Source organism: Trichechus manatus, unplaced genomic scaffold, assembly GCF_000243295.1.
Source record: "Trichechus manatus latirostris isolate Lorelei unplaced genomic scaffold, TriManLat1.0 scaffold00157, whole genome shotgun sequence".
Classification (NCBI taxonomy): domain Eukaryota; kingdom Metazoa; phylum Chordata; class Mammalia; order Sirenia; family Trichechidae; genus Trichechus; species Trichechus manatus.
The window spans coordinates 3,324,329-3,345,942 of NW_004444093.1; the positions used below are offsets into that span (position 1 = coordinate 3,324,329).

Here is a 21,614-nt window from a genome sequence, read left to right on the forward strand (position 1 = left end):
GGGGCACAACAGTCCAGGGACAAGGACTAGAAGGCAGGAGGGGACAGGAAAGCTGGTAATAGGGAACCCAACGTCGAGAAGGGAGAGTGTCGACATGTTGTGGGGTTGTTAACCATTGTCATAAAATAATATGTGTACTAACTGTTTAATGAGAAGCTATTTGTTCTGTAAACCTTCATCTAAAGTACAATAATAATAATAAAAAAAAAGAATACGGGCCTCAGAGTCAGGCCCATACTGGGGGTCATATCGAGTCTCCCTCTGACAAGCCTCATCTGTTGGACCCCTGGCACAGGGCTGGACCTACAGCGTACGCAGCATGACGATGTCTGTGCTGCCATGAGGGCAGCTCAGCCTTTCTAGGGACTGTGCCTCCATACCAGTGTCCTGGGCTGTCCCAAGGGAAGATGCCTTGGTCTGCTCTGCCCTGTCCAAATTGGCCTCCTTGGAACTCACTCTGGCTGCCCAGGTCCACAGTCTGCCAGACCTCTGCTGAGCTGTACCACTCATCCCAGCCCTGAGCCCCCAAGGAAGCAGTGTGGAGCACCTCCGGGAGATCTAAAAGCCCCCATGCTCTCAGGATCCCTCCAAGTGAGGCTGAGCAGGTGTGCGCACACCAGGATGGAGCACTTACCTGGGAACAAGATGCGGCTGATCATCCCTGGCATCACTACGCTGAACATGGGCAGCAGCTTCAGGTACCCGCACAGGATGCAGGCAGCCTTCACGTGAGCCACACTCTTCCCAGCCAGGCACCTCTGAACAATCACCTGTGGGGAGATAAAGGTGGGGGAGTGGGTTTTCTCAGGCCAGCTCTGCCCAATTTGGCAGTAGCAGGGTGTGCCCTTGGGGTGCCCGGGCCTGTGCAGGGATGGCGTGTGCCCAGTGAGCACCTTGTGAGCACACTGCCTAGCGCACAGCTGCCGGAGGGCAGGGCCAGTATGCACCTTTGGCCTCATTGCCAGCACTGTGCACCCACCACCTGACAAGCTATTCCTGGTAGGGAGGAGATTCCCTCCTGGAGGCCACAGACAGTCCCTGCCTACAGAAGGAAAAGGGTTCTTGTGACATTGGTAAGAGCAAAGGTGGTTCCTGGAAACAAGGGAGTGCTCAGAACTGGGACCAACTTTGTTCATCTAAATGGAAAGAAACTAGTATAAACCTCTCACAGGCAAAATTCTCCCAGCAGACCTGTCATGATCCACTTCCTGGTACAAATGCTGAAAGAAGGGACACAAAACAGAATGGGACAGCAGGGAGGGAGGTGGAGGAGCACTTCAGAAAGAAAAGTCAGTGCATCAGAACAATGCAGTCTTGTGTATGCACTGAAAACTATGTTCTTGAAGAACATCTAAATCATGTGCAAAACTGCCCCTAATGTGATGCTAACTAAAAGGTACAGGATACAAAATACCATAGATATTGTGATTCTATACCTAGAAAAAAGCCAAAAGGGGTGAACCAACACAGTAAGAGTGGTTAATCATGGGTTGGCAGGATTTACAAGTAGGATTTTCATTTTCTTCTTTATATTTTCCTTATGTATTGTTTGAATAACAGGGGGAAAGTGATCCTGCCCCCATGCGGCAGGCACTGGACCTCGAGAGGTCTGCTGGCCACTCTGCTGCTGCTGGCCTTGCTCACTCATGGGACCCTGCTGAGTGGTGTGCAGATACACTGCACTTCCTGACCTTTGCCTAGTCCTGCTCCCAGATGAGATGATCTCCCATGGGGTGACCAAGTATCAGGGGAAGAGCAGAAATGCCACTCTTTCTTATTTTCAGGAAAGGGTGACCTAAGGTCATTAAATCATTCCATACAGAAAATCTTAAGTGCTCTAGGATATGTCAAATATTAAAAAATGGGGGAAGGGAATGATTCTTGTTTAAAAAAGGCAGTTGGCTGGAAGGTTAACAATTTTCCTTCTTTTGTCAGTTTGCCTTCTTTCTTAATTCATTTTTTCTTAAACCATTTCCTTTATAGTGTTAGGAAAGTTACATATTCTACTTCTATGCTTTTAATTGTGAAGAATGGGAATTCAGAACACTTCATTGTGCTGATGAGGAACCTGTACATAGATCAAGAGGCAGTCGTTTGAACAGAACAAAGGGATACTGCATGGTTTAAAGTCAAGAAAGGTGTGTGTCAGGGTTGTATCCTTTCACCATACTTATTCAATCTGTATGCTAAGCAAATAATCTGAGAAGCTGGGCTATATATGAAGAAAGCAGCATCAGGATTGGAGGAAGACTCATTAACAATCTGTGATATACTGATGACACAACCTTGCTTGCTGAACGTGAAGAGGACTTGAAGCACTTACTGAAGATCAAAGACTACAGCCTTCAGTATGGATTACCCCTCAACATAAAAAAAAAAAAAAAAAAAAAAAATCCTCACAACTAGACCAATAAGTAACATCATGATTAAATGGAGAAAATACTGAAGTTGTTAAGGATTTCATTTTACTTGGATCCAAAATCAATGCCCATGGAAGCAGCTGTCAAGAAATCAAAAGATGCATTGCACTGGGGAAATCTGCTGCAAAAGACCTCTTTTAAAGTGTTAAAAAGCAAAGATGTCACTTTGAGGGCTAAGGTGTGCCTGGCCCAAGCCATGGTATTTTCAATCACCTCATATGTATGTGAAAGCTGGGCAATGAATTAAGGAAGACCGAAGAAGAATTGATGCCTTTGAATCATGGTGTTGGTGAAGAATATTGAATATACAAGGGACTGCCAGAAGAACAAACAAATCTTCTTGGAAGAAGTACAGCCAGGGAGGACGGGGAGATATTGTCTTACATACTTTGGACATGTTATAAGGAGGGACAAGTCCTTAGAGAAGGACATCATGCTTGGTAAAGTAGAGGGTCAATGAAAACGAGGAAGACCTTCAATGAGATGGATTGGCACAGTGGCTGCAACAATGGGCTGAAACACAGCAACAATTGTGAGGATGGCACAGAACTGGGTAGTATTTTGTTCTGTTGTAACAGGGTTGCTATGAGAACCAACTCGATGGCATCTAACAGCAACAACATGCTTTTAATAATTACCTTTAACATTTTAACATGGGTGCAACTTAAAGTCTAAAGTAAAGCAATATCCCCATCTTTCTCCTGAATAATTTAAGGTATATAAACAGATGTAGCTCCAATTATACAACATACAGTTGTCCAATATTTTAGTTTCAGCTTGTTTTTTATTTCCTATGTGAAGCATTATTATTGTTTTCAAGTCATGCTTTAGATTTACTTCTGTGTCTACCAATTTTTTTTTTTTTTTGCCAACTATTCTTTCTTGCTCTTCAATGCTTCGTTTTTCCTTATGTACATCTTTCAGTCTTTCTTTAGGGAAGGTTATGCCTTTATTTTGCCCTTGGTTTTCAATAATACCTTAGCTAGGAATACGATTTGAAGCTGACATTTTCTCTCAGTACTTTGAAAATATTACTCCACTACGTTTTGGTATCTTTGCTATTGAGAAGTCTGTTCTCAGCGTAACTGTCTTTCTTTTCTAAGTAATCTTTTCTTTCAGGCTGCTTTTAAATTCCTCTCGTCTTTGATATTCTGAAGTTTCATTAGGATGCATCTTTTTGTGGATTTAAAAAATACATATTTCTGCTTGGGATTCACTGTGATTCATGAATTTGATGATTCCTGTACTTTCATCATTGTAAAAATTCTCAGCCACTTTCTCTTCAAACGTTGCCTCTCCCTCTTTTTCTTCTGGAACAGCAATGAGATGTAATCGTTCCCATCCTATCTTCCATGTTACTTTGTTTCTCTTCCACCGCTCCCACTTTTGTGCTTTTTGAATAATTTCTCCAGCTTTCTCTTCCAGATTACTAATTTTTCTTCAGCTGTGTTTCATAGGCTATTTTAGCAGCCACTGAGTTTTAAATTTCAAAAACCGTATTTTTCATTTCTAGAAGTTTATTTTTTCAAACCTGGTCTTTTTATTTTTAATAGAGATATACTTCATAAAACATAAAATTCACCATCTAAAAGTGTATACTTCAGTGGTTTTGAGTATATTCAGAGTTGTGTAAATATCACTATGATCAATTTTAGAACATTTTCATCACCCCTAAAGGAAACCCCATACCCTTTAACTATCACTTCTGAATCTAACCATTTTCCCCTCCCCCCAGTCCTAGGCAACCACTAATTTACTTTGTCTCTGTGGATTTACCTACTTTGTACATTTCTTATAAATGGAATTGTACACTATGTGGCCTTTGGTGTCTGGTTTCTCTCACTTAGCATACTGTTTTTGAGGGTCACCCATGTTGTTGACTGCTCTTTTTAGACAGAAATTTGTTTCTCTTGTCTTCCGTTCCACTTTTATCTTTAAACACTCTTTTTTCTATTTGATATCTAATAATTCCATTTTCTGAAGTTTCCCTAAACTTCTACTAATTCTGCTGTTTCTGCTGACTCTTGCTCATGGTGGTTTGACAGCTCTAATTTTGGATTAGGTGCTCATGTTCAGCAGGGCTTTATATATGGGAATCTGGCAAGATCCTGGTTGAGAGTGCATCACTCCAGAGAGAATTTGCCATTACACCAGCCAGATAAGGATATCACAAATTTTGGACGATTTTATGTTAATTTCTCTACATGGTGTTTTCCTGACTACAGAGGTAAATAAAAAAATACCCAGACCTAAAGGAAGGCAGGCGATTATGAATTCTCAGAGGTTTCATTCTTCCACCTGGAACCCAGGTTGAGGTGCTTTTTTGTTTGTTTCTCTTTGCTGATTTTTCTAGTCTACATTTTCACTGAGGTTATAGCCTCTCAAGTTAAGTTTTAACTCTTCACTACTCTTGAAATCAAAGCCTTCCTCCTGTTCTCGTGCGGCCATTAGAACCTAAGTCTTTTGAAAACCAAGCTTGAAAATGCCATCAGGGCCTTGATAGTGTCAGTGTCAGATTAAAAACAAACAAACAAACCAAAACCCAAAAAAGAAACAGTTGCTGTCAAGTCAATTCTGACTCATGGACTCATGTGTCAGAGAACTGTGTGCCATAGGGTTTTCAATGGCTGATTTTTTTCAGAAGTAGATTGTCAGGTCTTTCTTCTGAGGCGCCTCTAGGTGGATTCAAACCTTCAACCTTTTGTTCAGCAGCCGAGCATGTTAACTGTTTGCACCACCCAGGGACTCCAGTGTCAGCTTAGTTCTCTTAATTTCAATTCCCTCTTTGTTTTCAGCCTCTAGAGATTTTCTTCCTTTCTTATGAGCTCACTATGAATATAGAAAGTTATTTGGTATATTTTAACCAGAATTTTTAGGTGTTTTGCACTGGGAGGTGTTTCAGGAAATGTAGTCTATCTATGGTCAGAAATGGACATTTCAGGGGCAACTTTTAAAGTTATGACTATAGAAAAAACTGAAAAGACAAATATAGAAAAATATTTTATCTTTATCTTCTATGTAAAGTATCATAATTAAAACAAAGATTCATCTGTGTTGCTATGTGTACATCTATCTAGTCTATTGCTTCTAAGTTCTTCATAGTACTCCACAGTATTACTCTTTCCATTTCATCTACCCACTTCCTTTGTTAAATTTATTTCTAGGTATTTTATTCTGTTAGCTACTATTGTAAATGGAATTGTTTCCTTAATTTCTTTTTCTGATTATGTTTTTTAAAATCATAGTCATTTTAGTGGGTGTGAAGTGATAGCACATTGTGGTTTTGATTTGCATTTCTCTAATGATAACAGGAGTCCCTGGCTGGCGCAAGTGGTTAAGCACTCAGCTACTAACTCAAAGGTTAGGAGTTTGAATCTACCTAGAAGCACCTCAGAAGAAAGGCCTGGCAATCTACTTCCAAAAGGTCACAGCCATTGCAGTTCTCTTGCACACACAGGGTCACCATCAGTCAGAATTGACTCCACAGCAACTAATTTTTTTTAAATGACTAATGACATTGAACATCTTTTCATGTGCTTGTTGGTCATTTGTATTTCTTCTTTGATTAAATGCCTTTTCAAGTCCTTTGACCATTTTTTTGACTGGGTTGTTTGCATTTGTGTTGTTAAGCTATAGGAGTTCTTTACATATTCTGTATATTAAACCCTTATCAGATATATGGTTCCCCCAAATTTTCTCCCATTCTGTAGGTTGTCTCTTTGCTTTGTTGATAAAATCTTTTGGTGAAGAAAAGTTTTTAGTTTAGATGAAGTCCAATTTATCTATTTTGTCTTTCGTTGCTCATGCTTTTGGTATCTTATCTAAAAACTAATTGTTAAAAACTAGGTCCCAAAGCATTATCCCTATGTCTTCTTCTAAGAGTTTTATAGTTTTAATTCCTACATTTAGGTCCTTAATCCACTTTTAGTTTTTGTATATTGTGTGAGGTATGGGTTGAGGTTCATTCTTTTGCTTGTGGAAATCCAGTTGTCCCAGCACCATTAATTAGAGACTGTTCTTTCCCCACTGGATGGATTAGCATACTTGTTGAAAATCAATTGACTATAGATGTACAGGTCTATATGTCTATCATTAAACCAGTACCAGACTGTTTTGATTACTGTAGCTTTATAATATTTTTGATATTGCAAAGTGTGAGTCTTTCTTTTTCCTTCTTTTTCAAGACTGCTTTGGCTATTTGATGCCTCTGGCAGTTGCATATAAACTTGAGGATTTGGCTTTCCCATTTCTACAAAGAAGGCTGTTGGAATTTTGATGGGGGATTGCATTGAATCTATAGACTGCTTTAGGTAATATTGGTATTTTAACAATATTAAGTCTTCTGATCCATGAGCATGGAACATCCTTCCATTTAGTTAGCTCTTCTTTAATTTCTTTCAGTAATGTTTCATAGTTTTCAGTGTAAAAGTCTTTCACTTCCTTTATTAAATTTATTTCTATGTATTTTATTCTTTTAGATGCTATTGTAAATGGAATTGTTTCCTTAATTTCCTTTTCTGGTCACTGGTAATATCATATATTCTTGATTCAGTTAATTTCCAGGGTTAGATGTGAATAGCATCATATTTTGTAATAGGTTAGTACTGGTGTAGAGAAACGCGATTTTCATGAGTTGATCCTGTGCCTGGTAACACTGTGGAGCTCACATTAGCTTTTGTAATTTGTCTATTGTTTCTACTGTTTTTTTTCCCCCCAGATCCATGATCATTGTGAGCAAACAATGATCATTTTATCTGCTTTAATCATTACTTCTTTTTCTTTTTTTCTAGCTTTGCCAGGACTGCTAGTATTATGTTAAACATAATACTTTCCAAGGTGGGTATTCTTTTCTTATTCCTGTACTCTAAGAAAATGCATCTAAAATTTCTCCATTCCATAAAATTCTTACAGCAATCTTTTGGTATATGATCTTTATTAAGTTAAAGAAGTTCCCTTCTATTCCTATTTTGGCAGAAACTTCTATCATAAATAGGTATTGAACTTTGTCAAATGCTGTTCCTGTATTTATTGAGACAATCATACGATCTTTCTTCTTTAGTTTATTAATAAGAATCATTACATCAATACATTTTCTATTTGAATCTTCCTTGCATGCCTGGATTGAACCCAATTTAATCACAATGCATCAGTTAAAAATTATCTGTTGTACTCAGATGATATTTAATCTAGGAGTTCTGCATTAATATTCATAAGTGAAAAGGTCAAATTAGTTTCTTTTCTTGTATTGTCCTTATATAGCTTTGGGACCAAGACTACACTGGCATCATCAAATAAAATGGGCAGTTTTTTATCTTTTTTTTTTATTTTCTAGAATACCTTGTATAAGATTAGAAATTTAGTAGAAATTCTTTGCAAACTTTTCTGGGCTTGGGACTTCTGGGAAAAAGATGCCTTTGATTACCATTTCTATTTTTTAATTGCTTATTTGTCCAACCAAGTTTTTGTTATGGATTGAATTGTGTCCCCCCAAAATGTGTGTCAACTTGGCTAGGCTGTAATTCCCAGTATCGTGTGACTGTCCACCATTTGTCATCTGATATGATTTTCTATGTGTTGTAAATCCTATCTCTATGATGTTAATGAGGCAGGATTAGAGGCATTTATGTTAATGAGGCAGGACTCAATTTATAAGATTAGGTTGTATCTTGAGTCGATCTCTTTTGAGATATAAAAGAGACAAGAGAGCAGAGAAGAGAGGGACCTCATTACTACCAAGAAAGAAGTGCCAGGACCTGGGGTCCCTGCGCTGAGAAGTTCCTAGACCAGGGGAAGATTGATGACAAGCAGAGAAAGCCTTCCCCTGGAACTAGCACCCTGAATTTCGGACTTCTAGCCTCCTAGACTGTGAGAGAATAAATTTCTCTTTGTTAAAGCCATCCACCTGTGGTATTTCTGTTATTACAGCACTAGATAACTAAGACAGTTTTCTTCTTCTTTTGCCAATAAAGGTATTTTATAATTTCACAGGAATTTATCCATTACATCTGGGTTTTAAAAGTTTATTAGCATATAATTATTCATAATACTTAAAAATATAATTTTTAAAAAGGTCTTTGTTGTATGTAATTTCTCCTTTTGTTTGGTATTTTATGTACATCTCACTTTTTTCTTGGTCACTCATACAAGATATTTACCTTACTAATCTTTTCAAAAACCAACATTTGGTTTTACTAACCACCTTTACTTTATTCTCTGACTCACTGATCTCTGCCATTATCTTTCATTACTGTATTCCTCTTTGCTTGAGTCTCTGCCTCTCCCTCTGTCTCCTTTTGCCTCTGTTGCCCTTTAGCTAGCCTCTGGATCTGAATATTTAGGTCATCATGGTTCATCTTTCATGTTTGCTGAAAAGCCTATCTAAAGCACTGCTTTAAACATGCCCTACGCATCAACATGCCATGTTTTCATTGGCATTCAGTTCTAAGTATAATTTTTTTTCAAACTACAGGCTATTTAATAACATATTACTTAATTTCCAGTTATTAGGAATTTTTAAAGTTACCTTTTTATTATTATTTTCTACTTTTTGGCATTAGTCTGAATACACAGTCTCACAGTCTGTATGATATTCATCCTTAGTAATACATTGAGGCTTCTTTTATAGCCTAATTATGGTCAACATTTGTAAATGTGCTTGAAAAGAATGTTTATTTTCTGTTTGCTGGGCACAGAGAACTTTGTGCAACTACTAGATGAAGCCTATTAGTTTGTATTGCTTATATTCTAAATATCTTATTTTTGTCTGCATGGGACTTTGTTTCTGAGAGGGGAGTGCTAAAACCTCCAACCAGAGTTGCTTCTTTATATGTTGACATCCAAGTCAGCATAATGAGACAAGATGAACAAACAAAAGGCTGAAGCACAGGAATGGAAGGAGTAACATTTTCATTTTTCTTAGATGATATACAGTGTACATTAAAAAATTACACACACAAGGAAAGTCAGGAATAGGAGGAAGCTATGGAATGTGTGGCTAAATTGCCTCCATGAACAACTGCCTCCTTTACCATGAGACCAGAAGAACTGGACGGTGTCCAGCTACCATTACTGAACATTTTGACTGAAGATTCTATAGAAGAATCCTGATCAAACAGGGAAATGCAGAATAGAATTTCAAATTCTCATGGACTCCAGACTTTCTGGAGCCATGGAGGCTGGACGAACCCCTGAAACTATTCCGTAAGATAATATTTAAAATTTAAACCAAAAATACTCCCTGAAGTGTTCTTAAAACCAAATAATAATTTAGCTAAACTAGTAAAAAAGGTCTGCCTTGAGCATTATGCTCTTTTAAAAACTATCTATATGGGATCAAAGTGACAATAGCAACTTGAAAGATTAGATAGGAACCTCAGAGGACAGTGAGTTTATGTTAATGGAGGAGGAACAACTCAGAAAAGGAGGGTGAGAATGGCTGCACCACTCGAAGAATGTAATCAAGGTCACTGAATTGTACATGTAGAAATGGTTGAATTGGCTTTATGTTTTGCTGTGTATACCCTCAACAACAACAACAAATAAACTAAAAAAATTACACACACACTACTAGATTTAATGAGATGGCTGCATGTAAGATCTATATTCTAAAATAAATTTGCATTTCTATACATAAACAACAAAGAATTAGGAAATATAATATAAAAAGTATCACTTGCAAAAGGAACTGAAAAACATAAGGCACCTAGCAGATACTCATACAAGTGTTAGAGATGTGTGCCTGTGAATATACATGGCATCAGCGTTGGCACAGTGAACACTGGAAACCATCTCAAGTCTGTCAATTGAGAACTGGTTACATACATTTTGGTACATATACACAATGAATAGAACATACTTCCATTAAAAATGAAAATGGTGACACTTATTTACTGCTATGAAAAGATGTCTGTGACATATATCTGAGTAAAAAAAAAGAAAGAAAGAAAGAAATGACAGAGAGCAAGTATAGCCTAATATTGCTTCTGTAAAATAATTCACACATCCTATTTGTTCATATATAAAGAAAGATGTCTGGAAGGTTGTTCACAAAAATACTGTAGACGTCATTTCTTGATGGGATTTTGGTGATATCATCTTTGAGCTTTACTTCTGACTTTTTATAATGAAAGCTGTTGTTGTTAGGTGCTGCTGAGTCTGCTCCGACTCATAGTGATCCTAGGTACTGCGCCATCCTCACAATTGTTACGTTTGAGCCCATTGTTGCAGCCACTGTGTCAATTCATCTCCTTGAGGGTCTTCCTTTTTCTCTCCCGCCTTCTACTTTATCAAGCATGATGTCCTTCTCCAGGGACTGATCCCTCCTGATAACATGTCCAAAGTATGTGAGACATAATCTCACCATCCTTGCTTCTAAGGAGCATTCTGGTTGTACTTCTTCCAACACAGATTTGTTCATTCATCTGGCAGCCCATGGTATATTCAATATTCTTCACCAACACCACAATTCAAAGGCGTCAATTCTTCTTCTGTCTTCCTTATTCATCGTCCAGCTTTCTCATGCATATGAGGCAACTGAAAACACCATGGCTTGGGTCAGGCACACCTTAGTCTTCAAGGTGACATCTTTGCTTTTTAACACTTTAAAGAGATCTTTTGCAGCAGATTTTCCCAAGGCAGTGCGTCTTTTGATTTCTTGACTACTGCTTCCATGGGCATTGATTTTGGATCCAAGTAAAATGAAATCCTTGACAACTTCAATCTTTTCTCTGCTTATCATGACGTTGCTTATTGGTCCAGTTGTGAGGATTTTTGTTTTCTTTATGTTGAGGTGTAATCCATACTGAAGGCTGTAGTCTTTGATCTTCATCATTAAGTGTTTCAAGTTCTCTTCACTTTCAGCAAGCAAGGCTGTGTCATCTATATAACTCAGGTTGTTAATGAGTCTTCCTTCAATCCTGATGCCCTGTTCTTCATATAGTTCAGTTTCTCGGATTATTTGCTCGGCATACAGATTGAATAAGTATGGTGAAAAGATGCAAGCCTGACGCACACCTTTCTTGACTTTAAACCACACAGTATACCCTTATTTTTTTCGAATGACTGCCTCTTGATCCATTACAGCTTCCTCATGAATGCAATTAAGTGTTCTGGAATTCTGATTCTTTGCAATGTTATCCATAATTTATGATTCATAGAGTTGAATGCCTTGCACAGTTAATAAAACATAGGTAAACAAGTAATGAAGGTATGTCATTTTTATCTTAAGGTCAATGTTCTGTTTCTTAACCTGAGCAATGCTACAGCCATTCTTTAAAATGTACATATGTGCTTTATACAGTCTTCTGATGTATGCCTCACAATAAAATAATGACATTTAAAAAAAAAATCACTGTTAACAATCAGAATAAAAAAATAACTACTTTCCACTTCAAAAAAAATCATGCTTTTTCAGATAACGATTGGGAAGAAGAAAAAATGAAAATGGCTGATGTGTCAGATGGGTTTGTGGGAGAAATTTCCTTTTAAAAATATAATTTATAATATAAAGCTATAAAATTATGGATATGATAAATAAGTAAATATTGGATATGAAACCTGACCACTGAGCAGAGCCAGGTGCACAGTCCCCTATAGCTGCACGGACTGTGGTGACGCCTGGCATACACAGAGGATCACGCCCTCACATACCTGATTGGTGCACCAGGAGTACAAGGAGATGATGGAGAGGCCAAAGACAATCCCAGGCCATGGAAGGTCTCCACTGATGGGATCTCGGAAGATATGGAAAGAATCCGGGCGAGGGGTGTAACATTCTGGCTTGGCAGTCCAGTTTCCTTCACTGACAATACTTGGGATGGCGTGCAAGTAGTTCTCCTGTAGCTCCTGGTATCCTCCCACTTCCTTAAAGGCTTAAAGACCATAATATTGATCAGTACCTTATGGAGCACAATAACACATACCTGAACGGCCAAAACTGCAAAGGCCCAGTTTGACTGACTGTAACTGATGTGTAAGGTGCAATTATAAAAGATGGTGACCAGTGGAGTGACGAATAGTCACCCTTATGTGCTCAAGAAAAGACCATCTTTTACAAACAGCAAGAAAAGTCAGAGGACACTGGTGGTTGTTCTGTGCCTGGCACCCCTCTTCTTTCTGGCACTAGAACCTCTCTTTCCAGGTGCATCCCATTCTGTGAAGTTAGGTGAACCTAGTTAACCCTTCCATTCCATTCTGGCATATGACTCAGGCCTGGCCAATGTTCCCTATCCCTGGGACAAAACTCAACGTCCATTCATGATAAACAAATTTAGCAAGCTAGGAACAGAAGGGAACTTCCTTAGTCTGACAAAGAGTATCTACAAAATATCTATAAAAACCTGTTGCTGTTGAATCGATTCCGACTCAATAGTGACCCTAGAGAACAGAGTAGAACAGCCCCATAGGGTTTCCAAGGAGCGCCCGGTGGATTTGAACTGCCGACCTTTTGGTTAGCAGCCATAGCTCTTAACCACTATGCCACTAGGGTTTCCATAAAATATCTATAGCAAATATTATATTTAATGGTGAAATAGTCAAAGCTTTCCCTTTAAGATTGGGAACGAGGCAAGGACTCCTGCTATTTCCACTTCTTCTCAACACCATACTAAAGGTCCTCACCAGTGCACAAAGGTAAGAAAAAGAAATAAAATGCATAAAGATTGGAAAATGAAGGGGAACAAAAGATAATTTCTTCTTGTAAGAGTGTGTTCACTTTGTGATACTTCATCTAGCTATATACTTTTATTTGTACTTTTCAATAAAAAGTTTATTACAATTATAAAAATAAAAAAGATGCAATGTATTTCTATTCATTGACATAGAAATCTACCTATGATTTAGTGCCAGTGGTGGAAAGAAACAGGCTGTAAAACCTAATGTTTTGATTCTATTAAAATATAAATCCTATATATAAAAAAATGCTTGTATATGCAAAGAATATCTCTAGGAGGAATCCACACAAAATTGATAGCACTGATTGGTTCTAAGGAGTGGAATTAAGAATCTGAGGGAGATAAGTATTTCACCATATAACCTTTTGTTTGTTCCACCTTGTGTATATATACCTAAAAATAAATAAATAAATAAATAAAAACCTATGACTTTATGTGCATGGGCTCCCATGGGATAGTTTTAAGCACAACCCTTATTTGGATATACAAGCTTTTATAAATATTTTAAAACTAAATCAGTTGTCTCATTACTTATCAAAAGAACTAACATGAATATCCCAAGAAAAAGATTCTATTAAATTTCTCAATAAAGAGTATGCAACTATTTAGAGACTCAATTGCTAACATTAAATGGAATATTCCACCTGCTTCTAAAGTTTATTTTATCTGGTTGTCATTTTTCACCTTTTGGGTGCACTTGCCAGGTTTATAAAATGTTTCTATTTAACACTATCCTCAATTAAACACAATGGCTTGCTGTGTTTTACAGTTCACACGTTCATCCCTAGGTCATTTAAAAGCTCTTTGAATTATGTCTGACATGTACTTTGTGTCCCACAACACAGCAATGAGTATATTTCATGGTGTACTATTCCCTACTGACTGGTAAGACTGAGGATTGTAGGATTCTGTTTGATTCTACCTGTTCTCATTCCGTGGGGCTCAACAGCATGTCCTGTTAAGGAATCAGAATTCTTCAATTATACTCACATATTATTCCAAGAGTTTTTCACTACCCAAGTCAAGAGCTTTTCCTTCTAGATTTCTGCAAGACCAATATCTCACCTTTGGAGCAGTGGTAACATCAACCTTGCTAAGGTTACACTCAAAGGTGATAAAAGGAAACTTCCATTTTAAGTATGTTTACCTGCCCTTAGAAGTTTCTAGGTGGCGCAAATGGCTTGTGCTCAACTGCTAACCTAAAGGTTGGTGGTCTGAACTCATCCAGAGGTACCATGAAATAAAGGCCTGGAAATCTGCTTCCATTAAGATTATAGCCAAGAAAATCCTATGGAGCAATTCTACTTGATAACAAGTGGGATCACCATGAGCTAGAATCGACTCAACATCTAACAACTATCTGCCCTTAGAGGCACTGTGATATGTCTGTTCACATCTTGGGCTTTGGTGTTAGAGAGACTCAGTTCTGAGTTCTGCTCTTGGTGTGTCTCGTAAACAAGTTACTTGAGACTCAGTTTCTTCATCTGTAAAATGGAGATAACAATAGTAGTTATAGCTCATGCCGACTATGATGATTAAATGAGGCAATATAGATAAATATCTACATGGTATGTGACATACAGTAAGCAATCAATTCATACGAGCTATTATTTTCATTCTTGTAACTTAAAAGCACCTACTACGTACCTCAGACTGCACTTAGTGTGGGGGATACAATGGTTCTGCCTCTTAAGAAGTTTTGGACCTGGGTGGTATGATTCATTTACGTGAAATAATCAATGAAAAATCAAGGTTTGTGTCAAAAAAATATTAAGTTTTGTGGTAGTGAAAGGAGTTGAGAAGAAACATCTATTGATGGAATTATCAGGGAACCACACCTTCGGGGGTGGCTCTTACCTTGACAGATGAGTTTAACTGAACGGACAAAAGGTGAGGGGGTCTACGCGGAATGGCACAGTCTGGACAGAGGCACAGAGGTAGGCCTGAATGTGCTGCATCCCTTGCACCTGACTTGTATAAAGCACCAGTTTATCTTTCCACTTCTTTTACTCTACTCCTCTTTCTTCTGAAGTGAGCAGAAGTTTCATCCTCATCTGCTGTTAGACCTTAGATGACGCTCATGGCCCTGAGGGCCTTATTCTCTCCATCTGTGAGATGAGGGTGCTGAAGTCATCCCAGGCAGCTCTCAAATTCAAAAGTTTGACCTAAATTGCCAAGATTCTCAAGTTTTACTTACCAAAGACCATTAACACGATGGATCCCAAAAGCATAACAATAGTTTGTAAGGTATCAGTATAAACCACAGCTGCAAAACCACCTGAATGGGCAAAGAGCAAGAGAGAAGAAAGCTGCATCTGACCCTCTCTGCTGAAAGTCACTTCAGCACCACCTTTCTCCATATTTTTTTTTTTTTTAATCCCAGATATCTACATTTTTGTACCTTAAATTTAGTGGGTCTCACAATTAACTTAGGAGGTCCTGGAGGGTGTGAAAGGTCAACACACTCAGTTGCTAACCAAAAGGTTGGAGGTTTGAGTCCACCCAGAGATGCCTTGGAATAAAGGCCTGGCAATCAACTTCTGAAAAATCAGCCATTGAAAACCCTATAGAGTACAATTCTACCCTGACACATATGGTGTCACCATGAGTCAGAGTCCACTCCATGGCAACTTGTCACTGGTTTTACAACATCTTACACTCAGCCTTGATACACCCTGTTTTCTGTCTTTAACATTCTCTGTGATCTCTTACTGGGGCCTCATCTGGGCCTATATCCCAATTTCCCTTTATTTCTCATTTTTTGGATGAAGGCAAGTCTGGTAGTTTTCCTAGGCAAAAACTAACATCTTGAATCACAAAAGCTCAGCTTGGAAGTAATGCAGGAGCCTGTTAGGTTCCACTCTTACCCACTCAACTTTGTATTAATGCAAAACCCCTAAACAAGGGTCTCTCTGTCCCACAGGGGAAGAGCCCCACCCCTCCCATCATAGCTGGTGCCTTTTGGAAGAGCTTTCATGTTAGGAAAGTCTTCCTACCAGAGCAGATATCAACCTCCCTAAAACGTTCAGCCCTCAGTGCTAGATATACCTTCAGGGTTCAGTCAGAATCCAGCCGGCTAACTCCTCATCTACAGAACCACCCTGAAAAGACTTGAGAACTGCCAGCCTGTCACCCTGACTCTTCTGGGAGCAGTTCCTCTAATTCTTGCACCAATGAAAGTAGGGCTCAAATTTCCTGTAACTGTATCCAGGGTAGTCTCTAGACTCCATCTGACAGGAATCCATATATTTCCAGGTTGTCAATAGGCTTCCAGGAGATTCTGTTTCTCCACTTTCCTTTTTTTAGACGAAAATTAATTCTTTCCCATTATAATAGCTTCATCCTTTTAGCTCCATGAGGACACTTGTCACCTGAGTACAGATGTACAGATGTGGCCCAAAGGCTACAAGTAATCAGACCCAAGGGTCACAAACTCCAGTTTTATCACCAATTAAGGCAACCACCTGGCAGTTTGTGTGAAATCCCAACCTTCCCATGATTCATTAGATATCTCACCCAGAATACATCTAAGCCTCGTATATCTAGTCATCTGCTTAGGTGGAGTAATTCCTTTTTATGCCTAGTCAACATGGTCACTATATACAGTACAACAGAGTACCTCTATATCATTCTCTTTGAATTTCTGTGGAGATCCTGAGTTCTGGTATCATAGCTGGTGGATAGGTCTGTATTCACCCTGTGCACTGCCTTCATGAAAAACTTCCTTGTACTCCCTTCTCTAACTTCTCTTCTGGTTATACTTAGCCTTATTTAATAGTAGTTTTTATACTATAAAGATGTATTTCAGGAGTAGGCTGAGTATGGCCCACTACCTGTTCTGAAAATAAAGCTTTAACAGAACACAGCCACGTCCATTTACCTATTATCTATGGCTGTTTTCACACTCAGTGGCAGAGTTGAGTCGCTGTAGCAAGGACTTGGCCTGCAAAGACTAGGATATTTACTATCTGGCTCTTCACAGCCAAAGTTTGCTGACCTCTGATTTATTTTAATGATTTACTGCAGGATTCCCAGTCTCAACATTATTATCATGTTGGGCTGGATAATTCTCTGTGGTAGGGGGCTGTCCCGAGCATTGTAGAATGTTTAGCAGCATCTCTGGCCTCTACCCACTAGATGCCAGTAGCAACCCCCAGTTGTGATAACCCAAAATGTCTCCAGATATTGCCAAATGTCCCCTGTGTGGCAGCACCCCCACTCCAGAGAACCACTGATCTAGTGCATTCTGCTCCCCGACCTGATTTACTCCACTTTGACTGTGAATTGAAGGGATCATGAAAGGTCTGCTAGAGGAGTTTTGCATGTGAGAGGTTTATACTAGTTCTTTCCATTTAGATGAACTGCCAGAGACATGTGCCAACCTTCAAGAGCTGCACTGTGGCTGTAAAAGGGAGCGGTGAGAACTCCTACTCTCAAAACTGAGGCAAAGACGGGCTAGGACAAAACTGCCCACATGAAAAACACCACCTTCTGGCCTGACCAACTGGTCTAAGGTTGTGTGCCCACCCCATTCCCGTTCTGTGTTCCCACCCTTTTTTACCTGTTAGCCTGCAGTGATAGGCCCCACCTCACCCCATGCACCATCACCAGCCCAACCCAATTTCTAGAGGTTGGTTACCACCTAGGTCCCAGCCTCTGTTATTTTCACTGTTCAGCCCCCTCAGTCCTCAATAATGAGATGTACAGACTTAGGGAAAATGCAAACACTGGAGATGTCGCTTCAACGACTGGTAGGCCTCCACTAAGACAGCAGAGCTTTGGTGTCAATATACATATCTGTGTGGTCAGGGGAACCTCACCTGTGATGGTGTACATGCCAGAAACTGTCACCAAGATAAGGATGATCAGGTAAACATCCAACCCCATAACGAGTTTCATGAACACAGCTCCAGAGAAGATATCCACCTACAATGATATAAAGTCACCAGGCTGCACTTTGATTTCCAACTGCATCAACAACATCCCCATAGAGAAACAGACCTTAAAAGCCATCTTCAACAGGCACTGTGAGGTCAGTATACCCATCCCATCACTAATGTTAGAGCTACCCAAGTTTTGTTGGGCAATGAGGCTTGTGCCCCATGAGTTCAGCCAAGGTCAATACCATTAGGGCTTGAGTTAATACAATTAACTCAATTTAGCCTCTTCCTCCCTGGAGCTTCAAAGCTGAGAGTGTTCTCAGAGGGCTGTTCCTGCAGTTTTGCCATTGGGAAATGGCAGAGGCTTGCTTACCAGGGGTCAGCAAGCTTTTCCTGTAGGGGCCAGAAGTAAATATGATAAGCTTTGTGGATTACATGACATCTCTGTTGCATATTTTTCTTTCTTTCTTTGTTTTTTCTAATCGTTTTGTTGGTGTGTTGTTAGTAAAACTGTAAAAACCATTCTTAGCTTAAGGGCTGTACAAAGCAGACCACGGGCCAGATTTGGCCTGTGGGCCAGATGTGCTAACCTGTGGCTTAGGGACACAGATTTTGAAGGATCTTCATATCATTTGGATCCCTGGTGGCGCAGTGGTTAAGCATTTGGCTGCTAACCAAAAAGGCTGGCAATTCGAATCCACCAGCTGCTCCTTGGAAACCCTATGGGGCAGTTCTACTTTGTCTTATAGGGTCGCTATGAGTTGGAACTGACTCAACAGCAACGGGTTTCATTTGGTTTTGGCACATCATTCAATTGGCTAGTCTCTTGCTTTCCTTGCTATTCTGGTCTCCATAGCCAATGGTACAATGGGCAGAGATTCTCCCAACATTCATCCATCCATTTATTCACCAAATGTTGAGTGCCAACCATGTAGTAGATACTAGGCAGGGGCCAGAAGACACAAGTGTTACCAAACCCCAGTCACTGTCCTCAAGGATCTTACATTTAATGAAAGAGACCATTAAATAGGCAATTTCGATGCAGTGTGATAGGTGATACTTATTTGTCCATTCAAAGGGCATTTGTCGAGCGCTAAACATGCTTTAAGCACAGGGCTAATGCAGTGAACAAGCTGGGCAAGCCCTTGGTTTCGAAAAGTTTACGCTGAAGTTGAGAAGACAGATAATAAGCAAGTAAACAAACAAATACTCTCACACGATGGTATGTATTACAAAGAAAATAAAACAGAGTAATAACGTAGAGACTGATGACCTCTCCAGCAAGGTGGTATTTAAGCTGAATGATGGGATGTCAGTCATGCAAACATGGAAGAACACTGAAGACAAAGGACAGAGCAAGGATAGAAAGCTGAGATGAAGAAGCTTGATGGATCTGAGAAACAACAGGAAAGGCCAGTGTGGCTAGAGCCTAGTGAGTCATGGGCAGGGAATGAGGCGATGAAGCCAGAGAGGTGGCCAAGAGCTAGAGCAGGACATCTCTTAAAGATATAACAAGGAGTTTGGGTTTTCGTGTAAAGGTGGTGGAAACTCCTGGATTGTTTTAAGCTGGGGAGTGACATGTCCTAATGTTATGACAAGGGTGAACCCAAGGTTCTATGGCAATATAAGAGAGATACCTGCAACCTAGCCTCAAGAGGCAAAGAAGATGCTCTGCCTTTTATTTTTTGCAAAGTATGTTTAAGCTATTTATTTTCTACTCTGGTTTAGATTGCAGAGGCCAACAAGTAACTTACGGGGCCCTGGAAGTGAACTGCTGGGATAAATCTAGCATAATCCTACCTATTGATTTCTTTCTTTTTTTTTTGTTATCTTTCTTGGGTTGGCTTTTACATAACTCACCGAGATCCTACTGAAAATATAGAGGAATAAAGTTAGAAGAGAGAGGAAGATCTGGATCCGGTAGCCACCAAACCTCTTCCTCAAATATTCTGGCATTGTCACTACCTGTACAAGCAACAAGAGAAGTCACCATCAGAAAGCGAGCACCAGAAGAGGCAGGCCCACAGGGATGACCAGGCTTACAAAGTGCTGACTGTCACAGAGATGCAGCTTTTGGGATCAACAGCCCCACTGAAGGTGGACAAGGCCCAGGAATGCAAGATGCAGGGCCACAGACTCTGGCTTTGCATTTGGCATCTACTAAGATGGGAGAAGAAAGGAGAAGCAATATCACTGCCTTTAAGAAGCCTGCAATCTAGCTTCTTGTGCAATCTTTGGACTGTTGAAGAAAATCAATCTAATTGAAAATGTTTAATGATGACAAATCACTTTCATGAAATAATCATAGAGCAAAATCAAGTACTTCACCACATCCTACAAACATAGCAAGTGCTCAAGGGAGACAGAACTTGACTCAACAGCTCTCCAACAGGGTCCTGGGAACCAATGCTGCTACTGTACATGCTGGTGTCTCAAACCACTACTGTTCATTTCTACTGCCATCACCTCAGGCTGTGCGCACCAGGAGCATAGAGACCATAACTTCTTGGTTTACTATGTTCCTGGGCCCTAGCACAGTGCCTAGCCCATAGTAGGTGAATGAATAGTTACTAAATGGATAGTGTCCTGCCTTCTGTCCTGAATATCCTCATGTGCTCTTGCCCACCTACCTAAGACTTTTCTAACTTTAAGTTCTTACTTGAACAACATCTGCTCCATGAAGACTTACCTGGGGGCTCCGTAGGGACCATATGCCATTTTCTAAACATCTATAACTTTTACCGTCTTCACTTTTCATTTGGTTCTTAATCATATACTGCCATGTAGACCTTCATCACTATCTAGTTCCAGAACATTTTCATCACAACAAAAAGAAACCCCATGTCCATTAAGCAGCCACTCCCCCTTCCTCAGCCCCTGGCAATCAGGAATCTGTCTCTATAGGGTAGCTATTCTGGATATTTCATATAAATGGAGTCATACAATGTGACCCTACTGTGCCTGGCTCTTTCATTTAGCATAATGTTTTCAAGGTTCATCCATGTTGTAGCATTTATCAGTACTTTATTCCTTTTTATGGCCAAATAATATTCCATTATACTAATATATCATCTTTTTTTAAAATCCATTCGTCAGTTAATGGACACTTAGGTTGTTTCCATCTTTTGGCTATTAGGAATAGTGTTGCTATGAACCTTTTTTTAAATATTTTTTATTGTACTTCAGGTGAAGGCTTACGGAACAAATAGTTCCTCATAAAACAGTAGTACACATATTGTTTTATGACATTGGTTAACAACCCCACAACATGTCAACCCTCTCCCTTCTCAACCTTTTTTTTTTGGTGAAAATACACATAGACCAAGATACACCATTTCAAAAATTTCTACATGCACAATTCAGTGACATCGACTACGCTCTTCCAGTTGTGCTGCTATTCTCACTTTAGATGAAGGCTTACCGAACAAAATAGTTTCTGTAACAGTTAGTACACGTGTTGCCCTATGACAATGGTGAACAAACTCACAACACATCAACAATATCCTTACTCAACCTGGGGTTCCCTATCACAAGCTTTCCTGTCCCCTTCTGCCTTCTGGATCTTGTCCCGGGACTGCTTTGCCTCATTAGTTCCATTTGGTTTTATGGGGCTGTCCTCTCCCCGGCTGAACAGTGAACCTCGG

General features: G+C 39.5%; 1 protein-coding gene across 1 annotated transcript in view; it reads right to left on the reverse strand.

Moving 5' to 3' along the window:
* The window catches only part of LOC101347204 (sodium/glucose cotransporter 1-like), a 128,501-nt gene that overhangs the window by 57,873 nt on the left and 49,014 nt on the right, over positions 1-21,614 (reverse strand). Inside the window, exons 5-9 of the mRNA XM_004386212.3 lie at positions 19,831-19,935; positions 17,911-18,016; positions 15,288-15,368; positions 12,069-12,289; positions 635-770 (exon numbers count right to left, since the gene is read on the reverse strand). Coding sequence (XP_004386269.1) covers positions 635-770; positions 12,069-12,289; positions 15,288-15,368; positions 17,911-18,016; positions 19,831-19,935 — 649 coding nt within the window. The remainder of the gene's footprint in view (positions 1-634; positions 771-12,068; positions 12,290-15,287; positions 15,369-17,910; positions 18,017-19,830; positions 19,936-21,614) is intronic.